Source organism: Struthio camelus, chromosome 3 (assembly GCF_040807025.1).
Source record: "Struthio camelus isolate bStrCam1 chromosome 3, bStrCam1.hap1, whole genome shotgun sequence".
NCBI lineage: Eukaryota > Metazoa > Chordata > Aves > Struthioniformes > Struthionidae > Struthio > Struthio camelus.
The window spans coordinates 138,892,716-138,919,484 of record NC_090944.1 but is presented as its reverse complement, the minus strand read 5'-3'; the positions used below and the strand labels follow the sequence as shown (position 1 = coordinate 138,919,484).

At 52.3% G+C, this 26,769-nt stretch overlaps 1 protein-coding gene across 4 annotated transcripts; it reads right to left on the bottom strand.

Annotated features, from left to right (window-relative positions):
• Positions 1-22,687, bottom strand: BCL2L11 (BCL2 like 11). 4 transcript variants are annotated; one of them, XR_011140551.1, is made up of 4 exons: positions 22,071-22,687; positions 10,321-10,433; positions 6,850-6,929; positions 4,185-5,421 (listed from the first exon to the last, which is right to left on the bottom strand). XR_011140551.1 is itself a non-coding variant. In XM_068940445.1 (3 exons), exons 1-3 carry the CDS (start codon positions 22,567-22,569, stop codon positions 4,087-4,089), a joined length of 702 nt encoding a protein of 233 aa, XP_068796546.1. In that variant the 5' UTR covers positions 22,570-22,687; the 3' UTR covers positions 1-4,086. The 4 variants fall into 4 exon arrangements, 3 of the variants coding, with proteins under 3 accessions (XP_068796546.1, XP_068796547.1, XP_068796548.1); XM_068940445.1 differs by lacking the exons at positions 4,185-5,421; positions 6,850-6,929 and adding an exon at positions 1-4,176; XM_068940446.1 differs by lacking the exons at positions 4,185-5,421; positions 6,850-6,929 and adding an exon at positions 1-4,176 and having other exon boundaries at positions 22,086-22,683.
• Positions 22,688-26,769: the final 4,082 nt, after the last annotated feature.

Below are 26,769 nucleotides of genomic sequence, written 5' to 3'. Positions count from 1 at the left end.
TAATAGTTGAAAGTTTTATTCATATAAAACCTCATATTAAGAACATAAAAAGATTGCATCTTAAAAAAAAAAAAAAAAAAGATCTGCAATTATTTACAGCAGTATTGCACAAGTAAAGTGGCAATTACCCTGTCCAAAATTCATCAGTGCAAAACACAAGTAAGCCAGGGAAATTGCGATAAAAATGCTACATATGCTGGGTCCTATGAAACAGGTTAGTGATTAATCAGTACATCAGTGACCATTTTGGTTTTTACTTGATGTTAAAACTGGTCCAGAAAAACGTGGCCAGGATAGAGGAAAAGGTGTTTTCAAAAGGGGACGGCAAAAATTAGGGACATGTAGAAGCGAGACTTGAACTAACTTTCAGTAATGCTTAAATCTCTTCCATGCCTAAATCGCTACTGGAAAAGGGGACTTAGGCACTTGAAAAGAAAAAAAAAAATCTCATTATCTAAACCATATTGACAGCACTGAAATTGGAAGCCAGTGCTTTGAAAGTCAATCAATCACTTATTTCATGCATACCAGAAAAACCAGGGGGCAGGAAGGAGAGAAGGGGGAGGGAAACAAACAGGAACTTAAATAAGCAGAAAATAAATATACAACATTTCTACAAGTTACAGCATTATGGAACAGTAGAGTGCATTAATTACACAGGGAAAAAAAAGAATCTACAGTATTTACCAAGTTCATTTCTAAAAAAAAAAAGTTTAGAAAAACAGTCAATTTTTTTACTTATTTATAAAGCTGTACAAAACTTACATGAGAGAAAGGAAAGGAAATACATTGCACACAGATATTTGGCTCAGATGATGAGAATAATACCATGCCCTACTCTAATAAATATTCAAATATTTACAGTTATCAAAAGAAGAGAAGCATAATGCACAACATGAGATTCTCCAAGAATAAATCTGGTTTCTCCACAACCAAAGGAAATTCTTCATTGGATTATTTTGGCCGGACAGAGAGAACGCAGGTTATGCGGACTTAAAAAGAAACCATCCCAATTAGTCTGCTAAAAAAAAAGGATTTTACACCTATTTAAAAAGTCATTCTTGTGTTTTGAGATTTGTTTGCTTTTGTTTTGAATAAACCTCGCAACTCTCAGGGCTGGGGGTAGGGGGGAGGTTTTGAAGGCACAAAGCCTGTTTTTAGGGGCTGCTTTTCTCACGACTACCTTTTGGCAGGGAAGGCTTCCAGGTGAGTGCAGAGAAGTCGCACAGTGCCAATACCTGCCTTTTTTCCCCTGCCTATTCACATAATTCCTAGAATTTTTATTAAAAAAAAAAAAAAAAGAAAAAAGGTCAATCATTCGTTAAGGTAGCCTGGTGACAAACCCACGCGAGCGGCCCCCGCCAGCTCTTCGGCTGGGTCAGGTTTGGAGGACGGGAATAAAGTGCTCCGCGCCCGGGCGGTACGGCGAGGACGCGTTTCTTTGGTGTACTCACGGGAGACACATTCTCACTGGCGAGTCGCGATATCCAACCTGCAACACGTTTGCCGCAGGAATCGGGGCCGCTGAGGATGCTCTGAGGCTGCGAGCCCCCACAACGCACGGTTTTACCCATCGATGCAGCACGTGGAGGTACTTGCTACAGCTCAACGGAGAAAAAGCTCGTTTTTCTTATCCTTCCTTTCTTAAAAAACAAAAACAAAACAAAAAAAAACCCTCCATGCACATATGCCTATAGAAAACACCAAAAGACCGTGGCTCAACCACGATTCAGGGCAGCACAGCTCTCCGAGCAGGTGCCACGAGCCAAAACCAACATGATTACGGGGGCGAGAACCTGCCCTACCCTGCGGCCCTTCTGCTCCTCAGACTCCAGCCGAGGTCACTGGCTATTTTCCACCAATCTCTTTTCCCCTTCTGCAACCAAGGCCAACTCCCGAGACAGATGTTCATCTTGCAGAAAACCTCCAAACCTCCAAAATATCTCTCCTTAATCCTTCAAACGAGTGCAAGCAGAGGAACACAGCCCCACACCTCGACTAACAGGTCTTTCGCCTACCGGACAGGCACAAGTAGCCAGTGCATAGAGTTCAGATTGTACAGTTTGCGCTTTCGTTAAAAATGCTACTAATAACACAATGGCACTCAGAATAGCTTCTCCCTATATTGCGACAGAGTAGAAAAACCACTGCCACAGTTAGGGGCTGGTTCATTGGTTGGTTTTTTCCTTCTTCTACGGTGCTGGTGAAACCAGAAATAAAACTGAAGGATTTGGAAGTTGGTTTTAGGAAACGGGAACCACTTGCACCAGCCAGAGGAAAGGGGACAGTTCTGAAGGCAGACAGGACATTTGTGCATAGATACGCAGGCTGTAGAAGCAACAGCACGTTCAAAAAGCACCCACTAGGCAGAAGCCTACTGCGAGTTCGAGATGAACCAGAGAGCCAAGGTAGGCCCATCGATGGGGATGCATCCGCTCAACAGACGCAAGGAGACAAACCTGCTTCCTCCGATGACGTTTTGTGCCTTGCGCGGAGCTTTTGAACTACATTTTATGGCCACAGGGTCTCCGGATGGTACAGCAGAAACCACATAACCCCTGGGACACATAGCGCCCCAGCCCGGCACAACATCAATCACCCAGGAAAGGCTTTCCAGGGGGGAAGACCATGATTTGGAAGTTCATCTGACAGACGGCTTCTGCGGACGACAACTCCCCAGACCCGTCCGTGGGGAGTCTTGCGTTGTACTGACGCGGCTCTCGAGCAGGGTCACCTCAAACAGCATTAGCCTGCGACGCATGAGAAGGCTCAACGCTCCACCGCGCAGGGACGCGGTGAGTGCCCTGAAGGATTTGTACCTTTTTCAAAGAGCACGTGGAAGTCCTGCCACGCACAGCGGTATCTTTCAAAACTGGCCAAAGATTTGTTCCAGCTGGATCTCAAATCATTTGAGGATCTTCAAGCCACTGATACTGTGTCATTTGTCCCCATGCTGCTCTGCACCTGCACTGGGCTGGTCTCTCACATCACCCTGGACGTGTCCTAACACAAAAATGATCCCAGATAAAAATCCAAAATGTTAAAAAGCCTGGGTTGGGTTTAACGGTAACACGCTAACCATGGTTGAAAACAGTTCCTGAAGTTATGCAGTAGGACCCTTCATCTCCAGGTGCAGAACTGCAGGGTTGGAGTATCTGTTTTAACCTACCTCCAAGAACATTTTATTGCTGCATTATCCAAAGTCATCAACATTATATATTATATATAACATACAATACATAAGTGTGTTCACACACACACACTTCATAGAAAGAATTTCTAAAAAGGCAACCTGGTGGATTGGTTTTTTGTTTGGTTTGGTTGTGATTTTCTGGAGCGTGGGCGTCCAACAGCTAAATCTGGAATTTCAGAATTTATAAAAGAAAAAAAAAAAGGAAAAAAAATCAGTCAGCAGGAAATAGGCTATTTGCATGATGCAAATACGGTTAGATTTAGGGTTACATTAGGTATTTACAGATAAAAGAAGTGCTGATTTGAATCCCTCTCCCTTCCTCCAGCAGCCTCTTTTTTGTGGGCAAACACTCAGGAGAGAAAGGGAGACCACTGGTTCCCGGCACGTCCTCTCCCAGCCAAGGAGAAGGGAAGGGGCTGCGAGTCTGTACAGTAATATTTGTAATACAAACTAAGGCAGCTCTGCAGATCGGCTGGCTCAGTTTTCTCCACTGCAGAGTAGATCCAAGACAGGCCCAACGGGTTTCCAGGAACGATGGAAAAATTATTCAGTATCTGTTGAGCATTTTCTCTGAGATCAATCTTTAAAAAAAAAAAGTTCGGAAGAAACATAGTAAACACCACTCTCAGACAAAATCCTGCTTCAGAGAGTCCCCAATAGGTCCACTGGCAAGGCATGCGCCTCCGGTGCCTCCAAGAGCAGATAAACGCTGGCAGCCCACGTGTGTAGTTTCCACTGACAGAGACCACGGCACCTTCTGGATGTCCTTTAGGAAAGGAAGGTTTCTGAACTGCCTGTATAGGGCACAGAAAAGACCCGCTGCTCATTGTTCTTCATCGATTTTCGGCACAAGTAGACAAGTCTCTAGGTCTTGCAAGCAAAGCGTCCGACACTCACTGCATTCTCCAAATGAGGCGGATGATGTAACGCAGGAGGCGCAAAATGACAATCTGGGGGTTTCCCGCGCGATTATCCAAGAAACCCTAAAAAAAAAAAAAAAACAAAATAGAAAAAGTGACTAATTTCAGACTTGTGCGATGCCATACGGGCAACACAGAGAAGGAGAATCCACATTTGGTCCCTTCCACTCTGCAATCCAGTACGCTCAAAGTATTGTGGAGGTTATGAAAAGAGGACACGTCATTATGGAGCTTTTATGAGGCAAGATGACATACTATCACGTAAACTTGCCAGTATTAATCCTGGTTTTACATTTGATTAGACAGAAAAAAAACACGACAGCTTCTAGTTTACAGAGACACAAAACACACACAGTTATTAAGGGGAGGGACTCCAAACTTTACTTTCAGCAATGCAGTTAAACACCTATATCTCATTTTTCTTGAAAACTGTGCTGTTTGCCTAACTTGTTTGAGGCCATTTAACACCCTCACTGAAAGCTGATGGTAAAGTTTTCTCCAACACCTAAGTGGTCCTGGTACAGAAGAAGAAAAGAAAAACGAGAAAAGGCAACAGGGCATTCTCTGTCTACTGTTGCCTAAACAAGACTCCAAAAACGTCCCAGATTCCCAAAGATTGAAATCTGAAGGCTATCACCTAATTTACAGAAATCCCTGACAATTTCTGCTATGGAGCCACGCAAAGCTAGGAGTGACCTGGGCTCAAATCAGGGAGCCTCTCATCCTTCCCAAGGCACCTAGGCTGTAGGCTCCATGCTGGTGGAGAACAGGCCAAGTCTGTGGCCCGGATCGGCCAGCAGCACCACCGGCATAAAACCAACCTCCGGAGAGGGGTTCGCCGGGTTGTTCTCCCGGCTCTTGAGCTCTCGGTGGTGTAACAGGCTTGCAGTACGCTCGGGGTGTTTGTTCCTTGCCTCTCTGTGCCAAGGTGGGAGGAAATCAGCTTTACGTGGGCAACTCCCGTAAAGCTGCAGACGGGGATTTTTCCCTCTCGGGCGATAGGATCGCTTGGGTTCTTGCCCTCCAAACTTGAGATTTCTTCTGAGCGGGGACAAGGGAGCATAAATAGGTTCCTTCAGACTTGTCGAAAAAAACCCAATCAAACAAGAAAAAAAAAAAATCAAACCAAACCCCCAACTAGCACCTTTCCTAGATGACCGCCTCACGAATGGAAGTCGTAGTCGCGTGCGTTGGGGCCGCTCAGTGCGGGCGGACCACATCCAACGTGGCTTTCGTTTGCTTTTAACCCCAGCAGACGTTTCAGGGTCCATTCGCCTTCTGCTCTTTGCAACCGAGAGCGCATCACAACTAAAACCAGGTTAATTTGGAGAGGAAATGAGGCTGGTTCCACCACAGCAATAAACCAGGGAAAAAGTGAGATTTCAAAGCGTGAAACAAAGCATTTTACGCAGAGGAACGCAAACCCAGCCACCTTGCACGTCGCCTTTCAACAAACAGCTCTGCAATACTCAAAGGCACCGAGCCGCCCGCTCCCAGCTGCCTTCACACCCGCGCGAGCACCGACGGCTTAGATCTAAAGAAGGAGGAAAATTGACTTTTCTTAGTCCGAGAGGGTCGGGAGCCCTCTCGAGCTGCCGTGCTCGAGCCCGCGAACGGCACGGCGCCGAACCGAGGGTGAACGCCTGTGCTTCCACCACCCGCGGCGGCGGCGAACGACCACGCCGGCCAAGCGGCCGGGATTTCGTCCCGCGCCTCGGCCAGCCGGGCGGGACAGAAGTCGAACGCGGCTGCGATCTGCCGCAGATCTCCGTCTAAGCCAAAGCCTGACGTTTCCAAGCAGGGCACCGCCATAAAGGGCACCGCAACCTCTGCAAAACTACCGGGCTTCCGCTCCCCAAAGGCAGGAGGCAAAAGGCCAAGAGCCGAACGACGTCTCTGCCTTCCAAAACTACTACTTCTAAGGCAGCGCCGGCTTGCAAAACGCCCTCCCAGACGAGCAAGGAAGACGTGGAGGTGACCTGGCGGGGAGAGGGGGGAGTTCTGGAAGAAGCCTCAGGGAAATGGGGGGGGGAATGACAAATCCCACCCCGCGCCCAGACGCCCACGTCTGGTTCTTCGGTAACAGCAAAAAAAGCAGCCTAAGGATTTCTTTTCCCCCCTGCCTCTATTGCTTCGCCCGGCGAGGAGCGCGACGTGCCAGCTGCCGCGTCCCCGCCTGTGCTAACACCAGGCCGATTTTCCTCCGGACCGCTGGTCTCTATAAACGGCGAGGCGTAACAGCCGCCTCATTCACAAAACACCCCGACCTGCGTTGCACAAGCACGTGCGCAGAAAAGAAAAAGGAGAAGGAGCAATCACCGAAGCGCATTTATTTTTAAGCCTTTTTTTTTTTTTTTTTCTCTAAATAGCAAAACAGAAGCCCAGACGTCACCGCCTCTCCTTCTCCGTTCGCAAAGCGATGCGATCTAAATTTAGCGCAGCAAAATCACGTCTGCACGTGCCCCAGAAAAGAGCAGAAATCAGGGCGTTTACACCGAGATGCAAACTTTTGCCCCCCGGCGCTCATGGTGCAGGGGTGAAACCCACCACTGTCCCAAACCGGAGGGCGCAGACCAGCCGCGTCCCCAGGGCATTGCCGTGACCCCGCACAGACAGCATCGCGTTCCTCGCCTGGGCGTCACGAGCTTTTCCAGCCTCTGCTCAAGAACCAGGGGGGCTGGGAGCATCTCAGTCCCGTGGCGCGTTCGCCTCCCGCGACGGCAGGGTTTTACTCACCTGGAAGTCGTCTCCCGCACATCTGCCAGCCGGGCGGCCAGGAGAAACGCTTTGCTGAGCTTCCGGCTAAGCCAACCTCACTTCCCAACAGTCAATGAGGCAGAGAGCAAGGTGGGGTGGGGTGGGGTGGGGGGGACACAACAACAAAAAGACCCTTAGAAAAAAAGGACACGGAGGAGAAGCGCCCAAGTTTATTAATAAAGTGGTAGAAACAAATGAGGAGGCAAAAAGGAGAAGGGACTTTCTGCCTCGCCAGGCGGCTCAGGCCCGCAGCGGAGAAGGGGTGAGCCAGCAAAGCGCTGGCACGCCACCGCCTTGCCCAAGGTGACGGGATGAGCTCTAAGTTACTCAGCAAGTTAAAAATAACCCAAAGCAAGTCAGCTAAAATGCAGGGAGTAAACCCCACGGGCTGCATAAAACTACTCGGAGCCGGGAAGCGGCAAGGTAAAGCGGCTCAGGGAGCCAATCCTGCCGAAAACAAACCCGGCAAGGAAGAGCGCTTGGTGGCCACCCGTTTGCACCATGCCGGAGAGGAGATGGGAAGGGGTGGAAGGGGGGAGGAAGGCAGGGCTGCAGCAACGCAGCCTTGGCACGAGTTAAGCTGGACTCGACCGCAAAGCTGGAGCCGGAGCCTCCTACGAGTACCGACACGGCGATGCCAGCCTAGGCATCATCGCAACTAGACTGGGCGCAGGGGCAGGAAAGCTTTACTGATGCCCATTAGACCCTTTCTTTCTGCCCATCGAGGACGCCGCTCTCTGGGCCACCTCGAGGTTTTGGGCATGCCGCCCAGCAAGGAAAAGGAGGAACGTGAGTGCCGCTGCTAGGCACGGCTGCACTGACCTGTCCGACAGCTTCGACTTGTCTAGCAAGTGCTATTTTGGCACCGCTGTTAGTTCCCCATTTCTTGCCTTACGACACAGCTTAAAGGGCAAACCAGAGCGACCAAAGAAACCAAGCTGAGCCCCCAGTGCAGTCAGAGCGCCGGGCCCCTCTTCACGAAAATCGTCCGCTGACAAGCAGAGCTGCGGCAAGGGGAAACAAAACCCAGCACGCGACGCCGCTACGGAGAGGCGGCGGTGCGCACCGGCAGCTCCAGCCGCAGAGCCATTGGCTGCGGCAGGCTTATATGGAGCCTCCTACGCTCGCTTTGCGCTGGCCACACAAAGCGAGTGAAGTTAATACAGCTTCACAGTCTATCCTTTCCCAGGCGCTGCTCCACTGAAGGGCTCCTACTCTGAAAACACGATCTTTTTTCCTAAATAGCAAGACGGTCCACAGAAGGAGAAGACACCTATTCCGGAAGCAATACGCAAGTGCATCAGCAGCAATAATCCTAAAACAATTGCTTAAATGCTCCGAAACTCACTTATTTCTGAACACAACGGATGACAAGAATTCATCAGCATCTATTTAAACCAACAGGGACCGATGCTACTTTCTGCTTGAATCAGAGACCGGCAGAAACACTGTGTTCCACAACTGGCTTCTCCAGCCCTCAGACCACACGGGCAGGAGCGATAGGGCAACTAAGGAAGAACAAGAGCAAGCCCATCATGGAGGTTCCCAATTTCAAGGGGAAGAAAACCTTTACTTCAGCTGGTTCAAGGATAAGACAAGAAAACAAGAGCAAGAGATCATATATAGCTGAACTGCGCAGCCCCCGTTCCGATGTTCTGCAGTTGGGCTGGGAGAGAATTCGCAGCACAACTCCAGAAGCCAGCAAGGAGGATAGGTGAAGAGGAGAAAAAAAACCAACAACAACAAACCCAGCAGCCTGCATTTCTGCAAGCCCTTCTGAATCAGCTAGCCGCTACCAGACGCCCTCAGACTTCCAAATGCTAGCAGAAACGATTTAGTCCCTGTCTCTCATTGAACAGATGTTCTGCTTTTAAACGAAAAGACTGCTTGCTGTGCAAATAATCGGGTATTTTGCATCAAGAGGAATCAGGCTAGATTGGAGGGCTCGGGAGATGTGCTCCAGGGTCTGGATGAGATGCAGCTTATCACCACTTCGTTACAGGTTGGGCTTCTGACTGTATTGGAAGAATGTGTCCAGGAAGGGAGTAGAGCTTATAGTAAAAGCTGTGCCAGACAGCAGAGCAAGTTTTCGACAAAAGCGCACCTGAAGGAAATCTTCTGCTGCACAACAGATGCAGGCTCGTAGTGGAACAAGTAGGCTTCTCAGTACCAGCATGTGCAAACAAGAGAGGAGGAAGAAAGCCACAGAGAGAGGGGAGAGCAGCTCAGGCCATTCATAAAGATGATCGAAACAAAGTGCTGAGGATTTTTCTTGCATCAGTAGCATGACCCTAGCAAACACACGCCCCGTCCAGCATGGGGGAAAAATGAGAGTATTCACAAAGAAAACAGACCAGATGGAAAAGCAGCAAGCAAGGCAATCCGGAAAGACACGGTGCAGAACGAGTCAGCCCGAGACAGCCTGGCCCTCATTTAGGGGGAAACTTCGGCCGAAAGACAATTGCCATATGAATCCGTGAAAGGATGAGGAAATAAGCTGCACGGGTGACTCATGACTTGGGGAGGACAGATAAAGATCCAGGCAGTCAGCTTTCCATCACTGACGCTTGCACATTACATGCTTCTGACTTCTCTCAGACTAGCAAAAGGACAAGCTGGTGGACTAGCAACCACATGTATGAACATGCAGCCATTAATAATACAGGACAGGTGGGTTACTTGCTAACTTTGTTCTTTCTGGAAACTATTGTTGCCTCATTTCTTTTTGCATTGATTTGGGGGGGAAGGAGGTGTCAGTCTCACCTATTTCTGTTGCAACACAAAGGTAAAAGTTTAGAGTGTTACAAATACACCTCTTAAAAACAGCACTCTCAGATTCTTTGTAAGAAAAAAAAAAAAAAAAACAGTGATCAGACCCAGTTTCATATTTGCGACTGTGTTTTCCACCTACATCATCTTCAGCAGCAGCAATTCAGGAGCCAGGCAGGTTGGTGAGCACAGAAACCTGCCGCATCAGCTCTCTGCCCGTGTCCCTGAAAACCCTGTCACCTGGTCCCCGCACGTGATGGCTCTCCGGCTCCCGGCAGGGTACCATTTCCAGGGGAGCTCTTCTCATTCCAAAACATATACCAAAATATACAACTTTTAGGAGGTTCTTCCTCATTATTCTCAGGTTCAGTCCTAATCCACCAATAGAACATGTTCTACTGGCTCACAATACTATGAATAATATTGTGAATTTTATACCTGAAAGCCTCAAGTCCCAATTTAAAGGTTGTTTTGAACTGCTTTAACGACATTTTAACAGCAAATGACTCCACAGTACAGGCAGTGTACCCCTACACCCAAGCAAACACAACCACCTGCGCGTCCCTCCAAGCATGTGAGGGAATGAAATGTTTGCTAAAGAACTTGTTTCCAGACACAATTATCCTTTTCCCTGCTAGAGGCTGCATAGAAAGAAATGGAAAAGAAAAATCTGAAAATTACCCTTCTTGGACAATAGGAGGCATTGAATTCATCTCCAATGCGCCGCAGTTCCTGGGCAATCCATAGTTCTGGCTGCATATCTTCTGCTAGCGAGTGAGACCGCCACCTGGAAGCTGCAGAGAACAAAAACAGAGCATGTGAAAAACAGTAAAAAAGAAAAACAAATAGCCTGTTAGGCTTGGCAAAAGTCACTAGACAACTATTTTTATTTTTTTTTTTAAATACAGATCTTAAGAGTCCTCCAGGAGTCAGACAGCTTGGACTGGTGTTAATGTATGCAAGGTGCCTCAGCTGGACCACTGTTTGTCAAGGTGCCACATCAGCCCCGCTCTCACACCTGGCTCCGAGCTGATGATCTGCCACAACTCTTGTTTTGATCAAAAGCATCAAGGGTAGGCGAACCAGCCCCAAACAAGCCTTTATGTTTTGCCTACACCAAATAACCCCTCTGTCCCTGTTACAGTTGGTGCCTTTTGCTGGAAAGGGTCAAAGCTAGCAAGACACGAGCGTTGTTTCAAAAGAAAAGTTGTTTCAAAAGAGAAACGTTAGATTTACGCACAGAAACACGCTAAAAGACAACTCTCCGTGCTCGGTTGAGGGGGGCAGCACAACTGGGAAGTGCCCTCCCTGGAGAAGCAGAGGTGCAAATAGATCAAACTTTCTCTTTGTCAGTGATGCACATTGCTCAGGTGCTTGCCACGGGCTAGCCCGCCTGCTGCCTATGCCTGCTCCTCTCCTTGAGGGGCAAGTCATCTTGCAAAGAGTGACAAGAGAAACCACTGAGTTAAAACGAGCGTGCAAGAGTGTGGACCAACACCCCCAGTTAGTCAAATTTGCTACCAGAGCGCCCCTGCAAGCGAGAGCTGTTGGGTGCATCCCAAGCAGCCACCAGCATCCCCGGGAGGTCTACGTCTTGCGTGCATCCCGAGCAGCTTCCCATCCACCCGCAGGTCTGAGCCCAGAGGATGTCCTAGTCTAGAGGCTGGCAGCCTTGTCAGCCTGTGAAAATCAGCAAGAATTAAGCACGTCTCCTAAAATTTGAGCCTGCCCGACCAGAACCTCTCCCTATACCTTTTAATGACAACGATGCTTGCACGGGCACAGTGGAAACGGCATGGGGATGTGGGCTGAAGGACGTAGGCTCATGAGGGGACGCTCTGGGGAGCTATCATGAGGACCACCACCACAACTGTAGGGCTTTCGGTTAACTTTCACACAAGTCGGATCAGCCTGAATCGCGCTCACGCCCCAGACTGAAATTGCTACCAGCATGGAAACGCAGAGGAAGCGAGCGGTTCAAAGAGGACTTTCCTCAGCTTTCTCAAAGCCACAAAACACCCCTTCACCTGGGAGCCTTGTTACGAGACATTTCAAGTGTCACGTATTTTACGTCTCACTGCACAAGGCAAGAGCAGGACAGGCTTTCATTCAGCTTCCTTTAAGAGCATCCCCTCGCACTTCCCCAAGCACTGGTCCCCTCTGAAACAGCCTGCGACAAGCTGAAGCAGCTCCAAGACATGCCCTGGTGGGGTTTTGCTCAGATCGAAGAAGTGGTCAAGAGATGTGGGCAGAGATTGCCTCCAAATCCCGTATAACAGCCTGAAATCCTAAACCTGAACATCAGGAAAAGATTATTCCGCAAGCTGTATACCACCTCCGGTAGGGTAGGTGGGCACAGGACACATCTAAGAGCAAAACCAGCCCCTGCGAGTCCTGCGCAAATAACTGCAAGTCAAAGTCTTGCTCTCCTAAGGCTACGTCGTCGCCTCTACAAACCTCAGGATAGTGCAAAGCCAACTAATCGAATGGAAAAAAAAATCCCAAACGCCATCACGAGCAAGCGTAGTAACTCCGAAACCACGCCAAAGAGAGCCAAGATGCTACCCTCCAATTTCTTTCCCAAGCAAAATCTTCTTTTCCTCTCTTTTGTAAAATCGTTCTGTTTTCTTGCAGGCGCAGCAGCAATTTCTGCTCTAACCTTACCAAACCACTGTCTTGACAGTTTAATCAAATTCTCACATTTCTTCACCAAACAGTTGTTGAAGGCCAACAAGGAAAGGAAAATGATTGCTCTTGTACTAAGCAGCAAGCCACAACTAGATTTGCATGCAGAGGAGCTGCACTTAGAGCAAACTTAAGGACTTTTCATCTCCGTTAAAGAACTGGAGCTTTCTTCTTTTAAATATTGCCTTCCAGATCGTAAACAGAAAAACCAGACCTAAGAAAACAGAACTGGGCTCCCGAAAGAAAAAAAAGAACTAATATATCAGTTAGGCTTCACTGTACATGACCAACCACTTGAGTTTCCATTTTAAGAAGTTTCTAAACAAACGCTAAAACAACCGTTCATCCCCCCGCCCCAAGCATTTGAGGGAGAAACAAACAGCCTGTGACACGTCCAAGGCTCGGCGCGTTACCTGCGCCACCTCTTCCCCCGGTTGCAATCAGAAGTTCAGGGTTTGAACAAGCATTACCGCCCGTAACAAAAAACCACCACCACCACCACCAATCACACACACAAAACGGAGCATTTCACAAACTTGGCCCGAAAGCTGAAAAGAAGTCACAAGGGACTACAAATAGCTTCCAATCTCAAAATATTCAAAGGATTAGTAGGACAGTAAAAAAAAAAAAAAAAAAAAAAAAATTTAAATAAGTGTCTGGCTCCAAACCGACTGGAAAATTTATTTCTGAGCCAAATGAACGCTGCTTGGCTCCGAGAGCTGTTTTGTTTTCACGCCGTAGTAGCGAAAGAGCAGTACCCTAGGCAGGCTCTATCAGGCACAACTGTATTTATCTCGCTAGCTGCTGAATTTCATTCAGCAAAGCCCTCGCGCTATGGGATGGCGACACTTTGGAAATGCAAAACCCGCTCGGGTCAGGGTAGGGTGACCTGCATCGAGCAGATGGCTGGGAAGCAGGGACCGTGCAAGTCCCCTTCCCCTCCGTCTCCTACCCAACACCCGCCTCTACGAACCTCCGCGGGAGCCTCGAACGATAAAAGCTCTGGCGGTCGAGAAATTAATATTACGGTTCCGTGGTTGAGAGTGAAATCAGACTGAGGTTTTCAGAAAGGACTTTCTGTGGCGTTGCCAAATCGCAATATCAAAAAGTGGCCAGTCATAATGGGTTGCAAAACCAGTCAGAGAAACTTTCCAAGCTCACCGTGCCTTTGCTAGCCACCGTGCCGCTCGTGAGCGATCCCAGTCATATCACAACGCGCCGCAGGGCTCCCCAGCGCGAGCGCGACACAGCCCTTGCGGCGGAAGACGCGATGCTTAAAAACCCAGATCTGCGAAATACACAAAGCAGGCACTCGCAAAAAAAAAAAAAAAATCCCACGCCATCAGGAAGATTTCAGGACTTGGGTGTTTCTCCGATTGGCAGATGACTGAGGACCGGAGCCCGTCTTCCACATGCCAACGGAGAACTTCTCCAAGGCCCATCTAGGCGGGAAACGCCTCGCTGGACGTGCACAACCTAGGCAAGTCCAACGGGTCGACCCAGCGGTTCTGGGTCAGGCACGACTTCCATCCCCGCTCCTTCCTCTAATGCTAAAAGCGACTCACAGGAAACCGGAAAACAGCATCTTCATAGCAAAGGGGCAGTGAACTGCGCGGGCACAACAACATGCAGATCTTTGCTCGGGCCAGCCTCTCTCGCCTTGGCAGCCAAGACCACCAGGCAACGTTTTGCTCAAAAAGCAGACTACCATATCCCGGTGACAGCCCCACATCGGGGGCGCAGCTCCTTTTCCAATCCATTTGCACCCGTTCCGTCGCCCGCCTGCACTCACCGCAGAGCGCTCCCGCGGCTCACTAGCTCAAACCTCTGCTTTTGAACCCGGCCGGTTAAACACTCGTGACAGATTTGCATCCTGCAAGGTGCCTGCACGATCTATTGTCGTTTTTTTTTTTTTTTTTTTTGTGTCCTCCGTCACATGTGTTTGCTAAGGCAGACGCCCGAACGCGGCCCCCGTTAACGGCTGCAAAGGGGAAACGCAGCCTTTCCCCGCGCAGGGCAGGTCGGCGAGTCTCTGCTCCCGCAGACCGGCGAGGGAAAACACGAGAAACCCAGCCAGAGTTGCAACTCGGGTTAGCAGCCAAGGCATGGAAAGACGCCTTACGAGAACATCTCCTTCTCTCGAGGATTTCCTTAAAGTGGCCAGTGAGCTCCTCGGCCAAACGCGCGGATACTAAGCACAAGCTGCACGCGTGGCGCCGCGCAACACGACCTCCGCCGGATGGAGGGAGCAGCTCGAGGCGCCGAGAGACACCACGTTTGCCATTAACCCTGCTCGAACCCATGCAGATGTGGCTGTTTCAGTACAGGGCGCTGTCCGAGATCAAAGGAATGTGACCCCTGCCCTCATATGTGAAACGCTGCTGGCTGACAAGCCTACAAGCCAAAATTATTCCGCTTAAGTCAATGGCAAGACTAAAGTGTAAACGTTGTGTCCTTGGGCAAAGACAAAAAAAGAAGGGACAGGAAAGGGGGAACAACAGAAAAGAGAGAACGGAAGAGAGGAAAAAAGGAGGAAAAAAAGGAAAAAAAAGAAAAAAAAAAAAGGAAAAGTCAATTGCTCAGATGACAGCAGGAATAGAGGTCCAGACTCGATTCTGACAACTAATGTCAAGACCCTTGGCTAAGGCCAGGGAGGTCTCCAAGCAGCTTTCCAGGGGCCCACTGCCAGCAGTGGCCCAGCCTCTCCTGCCTTTGGCGTCCCACCTGGGTAAGCCAAGCCTGGACCCAAGCTCAGTGGGAAGGGGTTGGTTGCTACAGCCTCTCTCCCAAAGCCCCGGCACCTCTCAGTTGTAAAGATGGGCACAAAATTATGAAGCACTGAGGAAGGAGCAGCGCACAACGAGGGGTCGGGGTACAAATCAAGATGCAGCAGGGAGCGGAGAAGGGGTGGGGGGCCAGGTGGGCTAAGAAAAGTCTAGAAAAGGGGAAGAAGAGGAGAAGGACAGAAGAGCCCCAGAGGCACCCAGGCACTGAGCCTGGGCTTTACCACTATGCAATCCTCTCCTCATGCACAAATCTCTGCTGGGACCTGTGAAGCTGGGACTTCCTTCGCAGCCTTGTCCTTCCTCTCTTGGGGCAATCAGCAACACTTTGCTCCTGAGAAACCAGGGGCCACACCAGTGCTCCAAGGAGCCATCAGCATCCCCAGGAGGTCTATGTCTTGAGTGCATCCCGAGCAGCCACCAGCATCCCCGGGAGGTCTACGTCTTGGGTGCATCCTGAGCAGCTTCCCATCCACTCACAGGTCTGAGCCCAGAGGATGTCCTAGTCTAGAGACTGGCACCACTAGCAAAATCACTGTGGCCCACGTTTGGATGCAATTTTTTTTTTTCGCTTGTATCTTCCAGGTTTTGTAATCCAAATCCCCTTTAAGAAAATCTCCTTGTAAAAACATTGGAAAATGGCTTCAGATGAAACACCAGGTTACACGCATGAAGCTCAAGGAGAAACCCAGTGGCTCTGAAATGGCACGTTCACAAGAAAACCTATTAGGTAACATTAACCAAAGGGCTACCACCGTGTCCTATTTTCCAGCGCAAGGGCCTGCTTCCAACAGCTCGTAGCTTTACCAAACTGGCTGTTTGGGCTGGAGCTCCCCCTTACAGTCCCAGCCTCTCATTTTACACCACAAGTCAGATGGGTCCAGTTCCAAGAACAAGATCGGACGCGCAGACATTGGCCGTAAGAGCTAACCGAGCGTGCCAAAGCCTTCTGCTGAGAAACTCTAGCACCTCCGTACTTTGGAGTAGGTCCCTGAAAATTGGCGGCGAGAAGGCAGCGCCGTGGCCATTATGTCAGAGATGTGGCTCTTTGCTTTTCCCCCCAAAAAACAACCAGTCACACCTGGCCAGAAGTATCAGCCTCCAGCAAAGAAAGGTGCCTGCACCTCCTCAGGAGGCACTGAAGATCCCTCCCCAGCGCCAGCAGGAACATGGGGTAAGAGTGAAGTGGAAAGCAGGAGCACGGCAACCTCTTGTAGGGAAGGAGGCATCATAGCTCTGGGCATATTCATGTTTTTCAGCTTCTTGGTTTAAGATTTCCCCATTAAATTCACCTTTCTGCTACATCCCCAGGGTTTCCCCCCCCACTCTTTCACGTTGAGTTCACATGAAAGTGCTGTTTTCCCCTCCCATGTTGAGCTATACAACACCTAAAGGGTATCCCAACACAGTTTTACTCACAACAGCCAGGGTTTTTTTATTATTATTATTATTATTTATTTTCATGCAGGTTGCTGGCACCTCTGCTGGAGAAAGAGCAAAACAGTTCCATGCAGAGTCATGAAAACTTCACACTTCTTCTTTCCCCTCTTCTGGAGGGCAGGAAAACATACCGAGATCAAAATAGCACAGAGGAAACTAATTTACAAAGCACTTCTACGTGCCTGTTCCAAATACCTCCAGAAAAATGTATACAAAGCCTGCACGTGCACCTCCTGCTCTTTTAGATAAAGCTGCTCTTCGGGAAAAAATAAACCAAAATGAGCAGCTCCCATTAAGAGCCAAGGACTGGGAACACTGGTCTATGACTCTTACACCATCTCTGAATGGTTGTTTTCTTGTCTCAGATCATTTTATCCCAAGCGCTCCTGCATGCAAACCACCTCCACATGTGCCATTGCTCTGCAGGGGACCCACCACATCTGCCATACTTTTCTTCAATCTTTATGGTCCCTTCTGGGGGCACGGAGTATTTCCTGGGTGCTAGAGCTTCCACTTGGTTAAAGTTGGATTGGGAATAGGCTTTCTGCTGTCCCGGGGAAGGGGGAAAATCACCAAAAGACACATTGAGCAGGACATTTCCAGTAAGACAGGAAAAGCTGGCTCCAGATAGGAAAGATGTGCTATCAGCTACTCTGGAACCCTTGGAAGATCAAGCACCCACTCCAGCACCACCCCAAGCCTGTAGAGCATCACTTTCTAGAGAAGCTGAAGGGACAAACAGAAAATATAATCCAAGGACACGAGGGTGCTTTTGTTTCACTTCTTTTGAATGCTGGAGATCCAAAAGCATGAAAACCTATCTCCTCTGTCGTTTCTCAGCAGAATATAACACTAGGACCTCTCTCCCACCATCAAATCTCCAGCATAATCTCTTCGATTCGCCATCAGGGACTTCTTCCTAGTCCTGGCAAAGCCAAATAAGCTCATCACTGTTCCTCCTTCACTCATCCTCAAAAGTATCTTTCTTAATATGCTGGATCAACCTTGCACAGCAAACTGCTTTATGTCTCCCATTCAAGAACCTCTCTTCGTTGCTTCACATTTTTTTCCAAGAAACAAGATTAAGCATTTTAAATGCCGGAACAAGATACAAAAGCAGAGCTTTTAAAGTGGACTCTATCATAGCAAATTAAACAGTCTGGGATATAAAGCTGCAAACACAGCCCTTGCAGTAACTCACCCTGCAAACAGGGAGTCTGAGGTCCCCTTTCCTGCAGCTGTAAACACAAATCCATCATTTCACATCAAGATTGTCATCCTGCCTCCAATTTCCTGACTTTTAAATAAGCCACAAAAAAAATGAGTAAAGCTGTCACGAGTGCACCATTTCAGGAGCCCGCTGGGGTAGCGGGCATCCCAACGCCCCTCATCCCACAGCAAAACTGAGCAAGGCCGCTGGGTGCTGAGCACCACAGCAGACTTTGAGCACAACAACTCCGCTTCGGCAAGTAGGGACATCTGCTGCGGAAACCCATCTCAGCTGAGACACTTGCAAAAGTTGCATCAAAAGCACTCTCAGTTTTGCAGCATTTAACAGCTGCCCTTAATCGCAATTTTTGCAAAGGGCCTCAGTGGCTGCAATGCTCATCTGCAAATCGCGAGATTAGCTATATTGCCCAAGATACAGCAGGGAACCAATTTTGCTTGGCTGACACCTGAAGCATTTCTGCTCTGCCAGCAGCCCTCTTCCTCCTGCGTTTGTACCAAGCGAACAACAACCTGCTCCTACCCTGCGGCATTCAAAACGCCCTTCTGCCGTGTCGCATGCCAGAAGCGGTGTTTCCTGCAGTAATTAGCACTTGCTTATATAGTTGCAGGTGTTAGACATCTCTGTAGCTAAGATGTTCCTACAGCTAAAAGGCATCACCAGGAATTCCCTGGTGCTGCTCCCCGTGCCTCCACCTTTCTGTCCAGTACGGTCATTTTCAGCTTTCAGTTGTTTTCTGGACCTCTGAAAACTTCAGTGAAAGTTTTAGAAATTTCAAGGAGGTGGTTTAGGGGCAGAGCATGAGCTTGCTCTGCTCGACCAGCCCCTCAGAAATGCTCAACCGCTCCTCACCGAAGGGGTTAGAAACACCAGTCTATCGTCATGCCCTGGACACACAAACCTTACAGGACACATATATTTACTATTAAAGGCCACCTTGCTTACACCTCCTGGAGAAGTTCTTCATCTCACAGCCTGCACCTCTAGTGCACAATAGTGTCCTAGAGTCAATGCAATCCAGTTAGCATCTCTCCCCACCCCAGGGCCCAGGAAAAAGATTTTAAGAGTGCCTCCCATCCCAGGAAAGGCATGCAGAAACGATGCCATTTATTTCCTTAAGGAGGAATTGATTTCTGACAGGCTGGGAGCACCACAGTGCATAATGCAACTTGTCTGGGGACAAAAAAAAAAAAAAAAAAATCTGTGAGAGAGGTAGAACTGGTTGCCATATATCATACAGAAAATACAAACCTTGGTCCCCAACCTGCCAAGCAGATGTTCATACTTAGCTCCCAACAGCAGAACAATTAAGAAGGGTTTTATGTGAGTGTGTTAATACACCTTTGCGCAGCCGGACAGCAAAGCATCTACCCATGTGCGCATCAGCCTCTACCACCAAAAGTGACCCGCGCTCCTGCAGTACTTACTGACCATCTCTGGGCAGTCCTAGCGAAGGCATGCCCACGCGGCACGTGTAAAATTAACAGCATGCATCCAGCAGGACGTTTCCAAGGCAATGGGACCAAGGAAGAAGCACACAGATACAGCGCACTAAGTAACTGGTTATGTCAAAATAACTGCAGATTAACACTTCCTGAGGAGACAGTATTGGAAAAAGCGCAAGCTACAGAGGAGAAATCAATACCATTTAGGGGGCCTGGCTGGACTTCATGAAACACTTCTTAAACCTTCATCTTTGCATTTGTGGAGAAGAGACCCACACTAACCGTACTGCTAGAGCGGCGACCGGGAACTTAAACCTGACATTTAACTTCTGCTTCCATAAGACCCATTTTATAAGCACCCCAGAGATACGCAGTTACTCTGAGAAACTATTAAAAATCCTTTCACATGTATGGGTCATACACCAGCCTGCTAGCTTCCCATGCCCGCACTTCCCGGAGAGCTTGTAGGACTTGGGTCTTCCACGTCCTGTATCAGAGACGCTTCCATGGAGGCCACAGGACATCAGCCACGCAAGCCCCGCAGGTTCAGGTCCTCATCTGGCAAAACTACACAGCTTCTGAACCCTTCCCCATACGCCTTCCTCAAGGCTAGCCGAGCAGCAAGGCACATTCGGGGACTTGCAGTCCCTGAACGAGAATAAAATAGCTGTGCAGCTTCACATTTCCAGCTTAATCATGTCTGAAAGTAGCCAAGGGTCTCATTTAAATAGCTGGCGTATTTTCCGTTTGCTTATAGTTGTTTAGGATGATGCCCCTAGCAACAATAACAGAACAAAGACTCGAGTAAAATCATCATTTCAGCAGCATTCACCGAGCTCTCCATAGGGATGGAAAAGCAGGAGTTTGGAAACTTAGAGAAAACTTCAATGTCTTTCTGGAGTACAAAAAAAAAGAAAAAAAAAGGTTATTTAGTGCTGAAAAATAGCTATGACCATCCTTGCTACAGGACTCCAGTATCCTTGTCTAGTAATGCTACGTGTGTTTTCTGCATAAGGTTGTGAAACCAGCATAAAGCTGTAATTACTGCAATAATGTCAGAAAATCTTTCCTAAGGGCATATTACAGTAAGCACTTTGCAGCTGTAACCACAGCCATTAACTATATAAAAAAAAAAAAAAAGATGTTTTGATCATGTAAAGCTTGAAGATGATGTTTGTTATTCACCAAGAAACGTTATCAACACCAGTCCCTGCATCACTACCACGCGAGTTAGCCCACCTTCCTTCGTTTTTGCCACGTGGAGGTTAGCATCCACTCTTTCAATTAAGTGGAATTAATCACAAGAGCAGAAAGATATCAGCGAAATGTTTCGAGAAGTTGTTATATCAGTGCTTTCTTCAGTGCCTTGAATTCAAGCCTTACCTGCTAAGCCACGTGTAAACACAAACCCCGACCAGCTACAGATGATGTTTTCAAATACCAATTCTGGTTTCATTAACACAAACGGGAGTTTTGTGACCGTGGCACCTACGAGCCTGAGCAGTTTGTTTAAGAAAAAAAAAATAAAAAAAAATTTCGTCTTGCCTCGCAAGCAACCATAAAAGCAGTGCGCAGTCAGCCCTGCTGCTGACTGTGAAGCAGGATTCACCTGCTTCAACTAATTTTATCTCCTCTCCCCAAGCAGAAATCAACCTACGTCCCCCCAAAATAAATAACCCCCCCCCCAAAATTTGCTGGAAGAACACCCGCTTGGGTATCCTTTAGCTATTTAAAGCCCCCACATGGGCTGGGAAAAGCAGGTATGTGGAGCAGGCTGTGCTCTCTGCCTCGAGACGGACAACTCACAAAAACCTCCAACACTTTGCTACCCGGGCAAACGTCCAGCCCGCCGCGAGCCGCACCAACGCGGGGAACAGCTCCCAGGGTGAACCCAGCCAAAAAGAGCCCCCTGCCCATCGCCGCGCCGATACGAGCGCGCAGAAGTTATCCAGAGGCTACGGCCGTCCGAAACTTTCTCTGGCCCAGGTTCAAGACCCGAACGAGTATTTTGCAATCCTCTTCCGCAGGTACGCTCCCCACCGGGGTAGGTTACAGCCGGGAGGGAGGGAGGGAGGGCGGGCAGATCTTGTAACGGAGCACGATTCAAACGCATGAAATTGAAACACTGAACCAAAAAAAAAAAAAAAATCACCGTCGCCAAACCAGATGGTGGAAATCAAAACACATCCAGCATATTATTTTCCTATTAGAAAGCTGCAGCTAGCATGCCAGCTCTTCCTGAGTATACTATTTTCCTATTAAAAAAGCTGCACGCTGCATCTCAGTTGGCATCTTTTTCACATCGCCCAGACTGGAAGGTTTCAGTCCTGGGGTGGGGGGGGGGTGGGGGGGGGAGGGAAGTCTTAGAGGCGATTTTGAATGCCCCAAAAGCCACGATTTAAAAGCAACTCCCTAAACACCTCTCCCAAAACCTCGGAGCCTGTTACCAAGGGGGGGGGGGGCGCGTTCGTCAGCGCAGCCTTTGGTTTCGCCGCCCCCTCCACCCCCTGCTCTTGCGACTTCCTTCGCCGGCGGGCGACCCGGGCGCCCAGACCGCGAGCCATCGCCGGCGGTCCCCGGAGCAGCTCTGGATCAGAGGCTCCGGCTCCCACGGCCGAGTCCTTCTGCCCGGCGGCGGCAAAACGGCCGGCACGAGCCGGGGATGGGGTCGGGGGGGGGGGGGACACCCGTCACCTCCTGCTCTCCCCGGCAGCGTTTGTCCCGCCGCGGGGGCCCCCGTCCAGGACACGCTCGCCAACCGAGGCGAGGGGGCTCGGGGCCGGCGGGCAGCGCCGCCGTAGACGCTCGCCCCCGGGGAAACCGGCCGGCGAGGCCAAACGGCTTTCTTACCCTCGTCTCGCTTACCCATGGCGCTCAGGTAATGGTTAAAGGCTTGGCACGGGGGGCTCGGGGTCTGCGTGGCCTTGTCGCAACTCATGGGCGCGGGGCTCCGGTCGGCGTCGAAGGAGAAATACCCGCTGGAGGAGCGCGACAGCAGCGAGGAGCGCCTGACAAAGATGAAGAGCGGCGAGCGGGTGGCGAAGGGGCTGGGGCTGGTGGGGGGCGCCACGGGGGGCGACGGCAAGGACGAGGCCGAGGCAGCTGAGACGGAGGACGGGTCCCCCTCGCCCCAGGGCAGCGAGGTGGGAGCGCCGGGCCGGAGGTGCGGGCCGGGGGGGCCGGGCCTCTGGGGCGCCCGCAGCTGCCCGCCTGCGCGCTCGCACGGCGAGTTCACATCGGCGGGTTGCTTGGCCATCGGGGCTCCCGGTCGCCTGCGAGGGGGAGAGAGACAAGGGTGGGTGCGGGGCGAGCGGGGCGGCCCCGGCCGCCTCCCCCGGGCCGGCCCCATTGTTCTGCCGAAAGTGCTGAGCCCAGCAAGTCTGGCCGGCGCTTGGCAGCGGCCGCCGCTCGCGCGAAGTGCGTCACAATAGGCATTGTGCCGGCCGCGGGGCCGCCCGCCCCGTCGGGCACCGCCGCCGCGGGAGGGGGGGGGGGGGAGGTTGGAGGGTGGGGGGGGGGGTGAGCCCGCCGCTGCCGCCGCCGCCGCCGCCCCCTCCCGGCGCGGCCCCGCTTGCCCCGACGCGGCGGCAGCGCGCCCCGTCCCGTCGCGTCGCGCCGCCTCCGCGGGCAGCGCCGAGCGCCCCGGCCCGGCCCGGCCCGGCCGACACGCACACAAAAGGCGGCCCGAAACGGCAGCGGAGGAGGAGGAGGAGGAGACACGGGCGCGCGCACGGACCGCCGGCCCCCGCCGCGCTTACGGCTAAGCCCCCCCCCGGCTGCTCCGCGGCGGCTCGCTGCCTTCCTCCCTCCTCCTCCTCCTCGGCCGGCGAGCGGCGCGGTGCGCGCTGCTCCCGCGGCCGCGGCGACTCCCGGCGCGCCGACTCCCGGCGCGGCGCCCCACCCGCGCGGCGCGGCCCCGCTCCGCCCGCGCCCGGCCGCGGAGCCAATGGGGCCCCGCTCCGCCCTCGCTCCTCCTCGTGTTTACCAGCTCCGCGGCGCCCGCCGCCGCGCCGTCACCTCCGCTGCCCTCCGCTCCGCGCCCCGCCGCCGCCGCCGGGCGCCGCCTGCGGGGCGCCGTGCTGCGTGCTGCCCGCCTTGCGCGGGACCCGCTGCGCTGCGCACTCCCCCGCCTCCGCACTATGCGCACACCCGCCCTTTACATAACGCCCCCACCCCGGCTTGGCGCTGTGCGCGCAGCCCCTCCGCCCAGCCCCGCGCGCAGCCCCGCGCTGTGCGCTCCCGCCCTCGCTGCACACGCTCTCCTGACACCGCAGGCGCGTCCCCTTGCACGGAGCGCGCTGAGCAAACCCGCCCCGTCCGCAGCGGCCCCTTGCGCTGTGTGGACGCACACGCCCTGGCACGCACACCCCGCGCTGCACACACGCGCGCCCCGTGCAGGACGCACACGCCCATCCATGCACACCCTTAAACCCTCCCTTAGAAAGCACACACACACACACACACACCTTGCACTGTGCACACCCCGCCGTGCACTTCCCCTGCCCTGCACCCCCTTGCACTTTCCCCCTTGACACACACACCTTGCACTGTGCACACCCCGCCTTGCACCTCCCTTACCCAGCACGCCCTGGCACTTCCCCTTGACACACACACCTTGCACTGTGCACACACCCCTTTGCACCTCCCTTACCCAGCACCCCCTGGCACTTCCCCTTGACACACACACCTTGCACTGTGCACACCCCGCCTTGCACCTCCCTTACCCAGCACGCCCTGGCACTTCCCCTTGACACACACACCTTGCACTGTGTACACACCCCCTTGCACTTTCCCCTTGACACACACACCGTGCACTGTGCACACACCCCTTTGCACCCCCGTTACCCAGCACCCCCTTGCACTATCCCTCTTTACACACACACCTTGCACTGTGCACACCCCTTTGCACACCCACCACCCCCTTGCACCTTCCCCCTCGACACACACACCATGCACTGTGCTCACACTCCCTTGCAGCCCCCTTACCCAGCACCCCCTTGCACTAACCCCCTTGACACACACACACCTCGCACTGCGCGCACCCCTTGCACCCCCTTACCCAGCACCCCCTTTGCACTGTCCCCCTTGACCCACACACCGTGCACACCCGCCTCGCCCGGCACCCCCCCCCCCCCCGCCCGGGGCCGGCCGGGCGCGGAGCAGCGCGGCCGGACGTGCAGCGCCGCCGGGCCAAACCAACCCCGCCGCCCTCCCGCCCCTCCGAGCGGGCACCCGCGGCGCCTCCCGGAGCTGCCGCCGACTTTCTCACCTCGGGAGAAACGACGGCTCCGAGCCGCCGCCGCCGCCTCCCACGCGCGCGCGTGGAAAGAGGCGCGGAGCCGCGAGCCGGCAGCGGGCGGCCCCGCGCGGCGCCTTCCCCGCGCAGCCCCGCGGCCCGGCCGCCTCCCGGCCCGGATCCCCCAGCCAGCGGCCGCCCGGAGCCAGCGAAAGGCCGTCGTCGCCCACCCGCCGCCCCGCCGTGGCAAGGCTGCTCCCTCGGGGAGGCAGCCCCGCGCAGGCTGCGCTCGCCCCTGCGCTGCGGCGGGGGATCGCACCTTCCTCCGGCAGGACAGAGATGAATAACCCCAGAAATCAGTGCGGCTTTGCAGAGCTTAATTTTACCGTGGAAAAAAAAAAAAAAATCATTTACGATATGTTTTGCATGAACAATCACAATATTATTTTGTGGTGACTAACTCAAAACTGCACCTTTGGCAGCCGATAACTGGAGACCACAGTTTCCTCTGCAGCGCCGTCCGGCCCCTGCTTTTCGCAGCGGAGCAGCGGGAAGCAAGTTCAAATGATCCCACTCAAAACTGGAGCAGATTTCCAAACGCGGAGGTGCAACTCCCACGCCTCCGCTCCGTGCTGCATAGGATGGCTGGCACGGGCGCCCCGAGCACCGGCGTGCCTTTCCCCCCTTCCCCAGGGGCCTCGAGGTGTCATCCTGAAGCAGTCAGGACCTGGAGGTATTAACCTGCTGCCTAGAAACTAGGAAATAACGCCTCAGCTCTTGGGCGAAATGACGACGAGCAAATTTCAGAGCGTGCTTTTGTTTCCTCTGCCTAACTCCTGGGCAGCCCTTGGTCTGATTTATTAACTTCTGGCAGCTGGGAGGAGGGGAGAAAAAGGAAGCCCAGGATGATTCGGTGACCGAAGTCTGGCACCGGTGGATGGGGGGGGCTGGAAAGGGGAGATTTGGAGAAGCCACTGCCCGCGGGCTTGCCTAAGGGCTCTGCCTCGTGCCACCCCTGGAGACGGTCCCTGCAGCTGGACCGCAGGAGAAAGCCAGCCCGGAGGGTGTTTCCTGGGGGAATTCGGGGGGGAAAGCACCTGGAGAGAGCAGCACCCGGGAGAATTTGAGGCTGGAGGCACCCGAAGGTCCTTCAGAGGACCCAGCCTCGCGTTGCTTCATCTCCGTCATGACTCAGCTGCGGCGTGTTTTAATACTGAAACTGCTCTCCCGGGGAGGGTGGGACGAAACGCCGCCTCCCGTTTCCAACATCCCCTATTCCTGCCGCATCCCCCCGCCGACCCTGTGCCCCCCGCCCCTGGGCCGGATTCTGCCTCCTCGCAGCGAGACACCCCCCCCAAGCCGGAGGGTGTAAGCCTCGGCACGCGTGTCTCCCTCGCTAGCACCGACCGGGGGAGCTGGTCTGGCTCACTGCAGGAGCTGAGTCCCAGTTTAATTTCTTGCTGCTGTAACGGCTTTTCTTCTGTGGTTTCGCTGCTGCTGATTCACGGCGCGGGACAGAGGTGGAGGCTCGGCCCAGCGGAGGCCACGGGATCGCCGGCACCTTGCCGCTTGAGTCCCGCTACGAGGCCAAAAGCACTTTCGCATGTCGGTCCGCGTTGCCCGAACGGGCTTTTTGCACAAGCTGCATCATCTCCGGCACGTCCCTTGCCCTTCGCACACCCCCTTCCTCGGAGAGGTCTTTCCCCGAGTGTTTGCCGTGGCTTGTATAGTTGTTGTCCTCCTGCTCTGCTTAAGACGCTCTCCAGGGCACAACGGGCAACTCCGGCTTCTGTCTGTATACCAGACTCGTGGCAGTGAATGTCGCTGACTGTTCCCCATACAAACATCTCGTTCCTGTTGATGGGCTATCTGCTCCTTCCATATTTTCCTCTCGGTTCTGTCTCTGTAAAGGCCCAGACTCGTCCTCGCGTCATGGAGAGTGCAGACTGTTGGTGAGACTCCCACCGATTGCCTCAGAAAATCCTTTATTCAATAAATAAAGAGATTAAGTACTTTGGAAATTAAATATATAGATCAGGAGAGCCTTGTTTCCAACACAGCTATTCACTTACATTTGCTCTTGATTTATTTGCTCTTCCACCTCCCCGCAGAGAAAGCACTTTCCTCAGCCTCCTGTCCTTCAAAGCACTGAACATGCCCGTGACACCAAAGGCGTCTTCTGGCTTCAGCTGGGCACTGCCAGTGCTCAGCACTCTGCGCTCAGCAGCCTGTGGGATCGAGTACCTCTGGATCAGAGCAGCTGGGCTGCCTTTGGGCACAGCCATCACCGTGCGCAGGGACTCAGGCAATGGC

Coding starts and splice junctions, on each gene's coding strand:
- BCL2L11 (XM_068940445.1), bottom strand. CDS start 22,569: ATGGGGCCGGCCCGGGGGAGGCGGCCGGGGCCGCCCCGCTCGCCCCGC. Junction 10,434..22,070: donor CATGGGTAAGCGAGACGAGG/GTAAGAAAGCCG, acceptor TGTTCTCTGCAG/CTTCCAGGTGGCGGTCTCAC. Junction 4,177..10,320: donor CCTCCTATTGTCCAAGAAGG/GTAATTTTCAGA, acceptor TTTTTTTTTTAG/GGTTTCTTGGATAATCGCGC.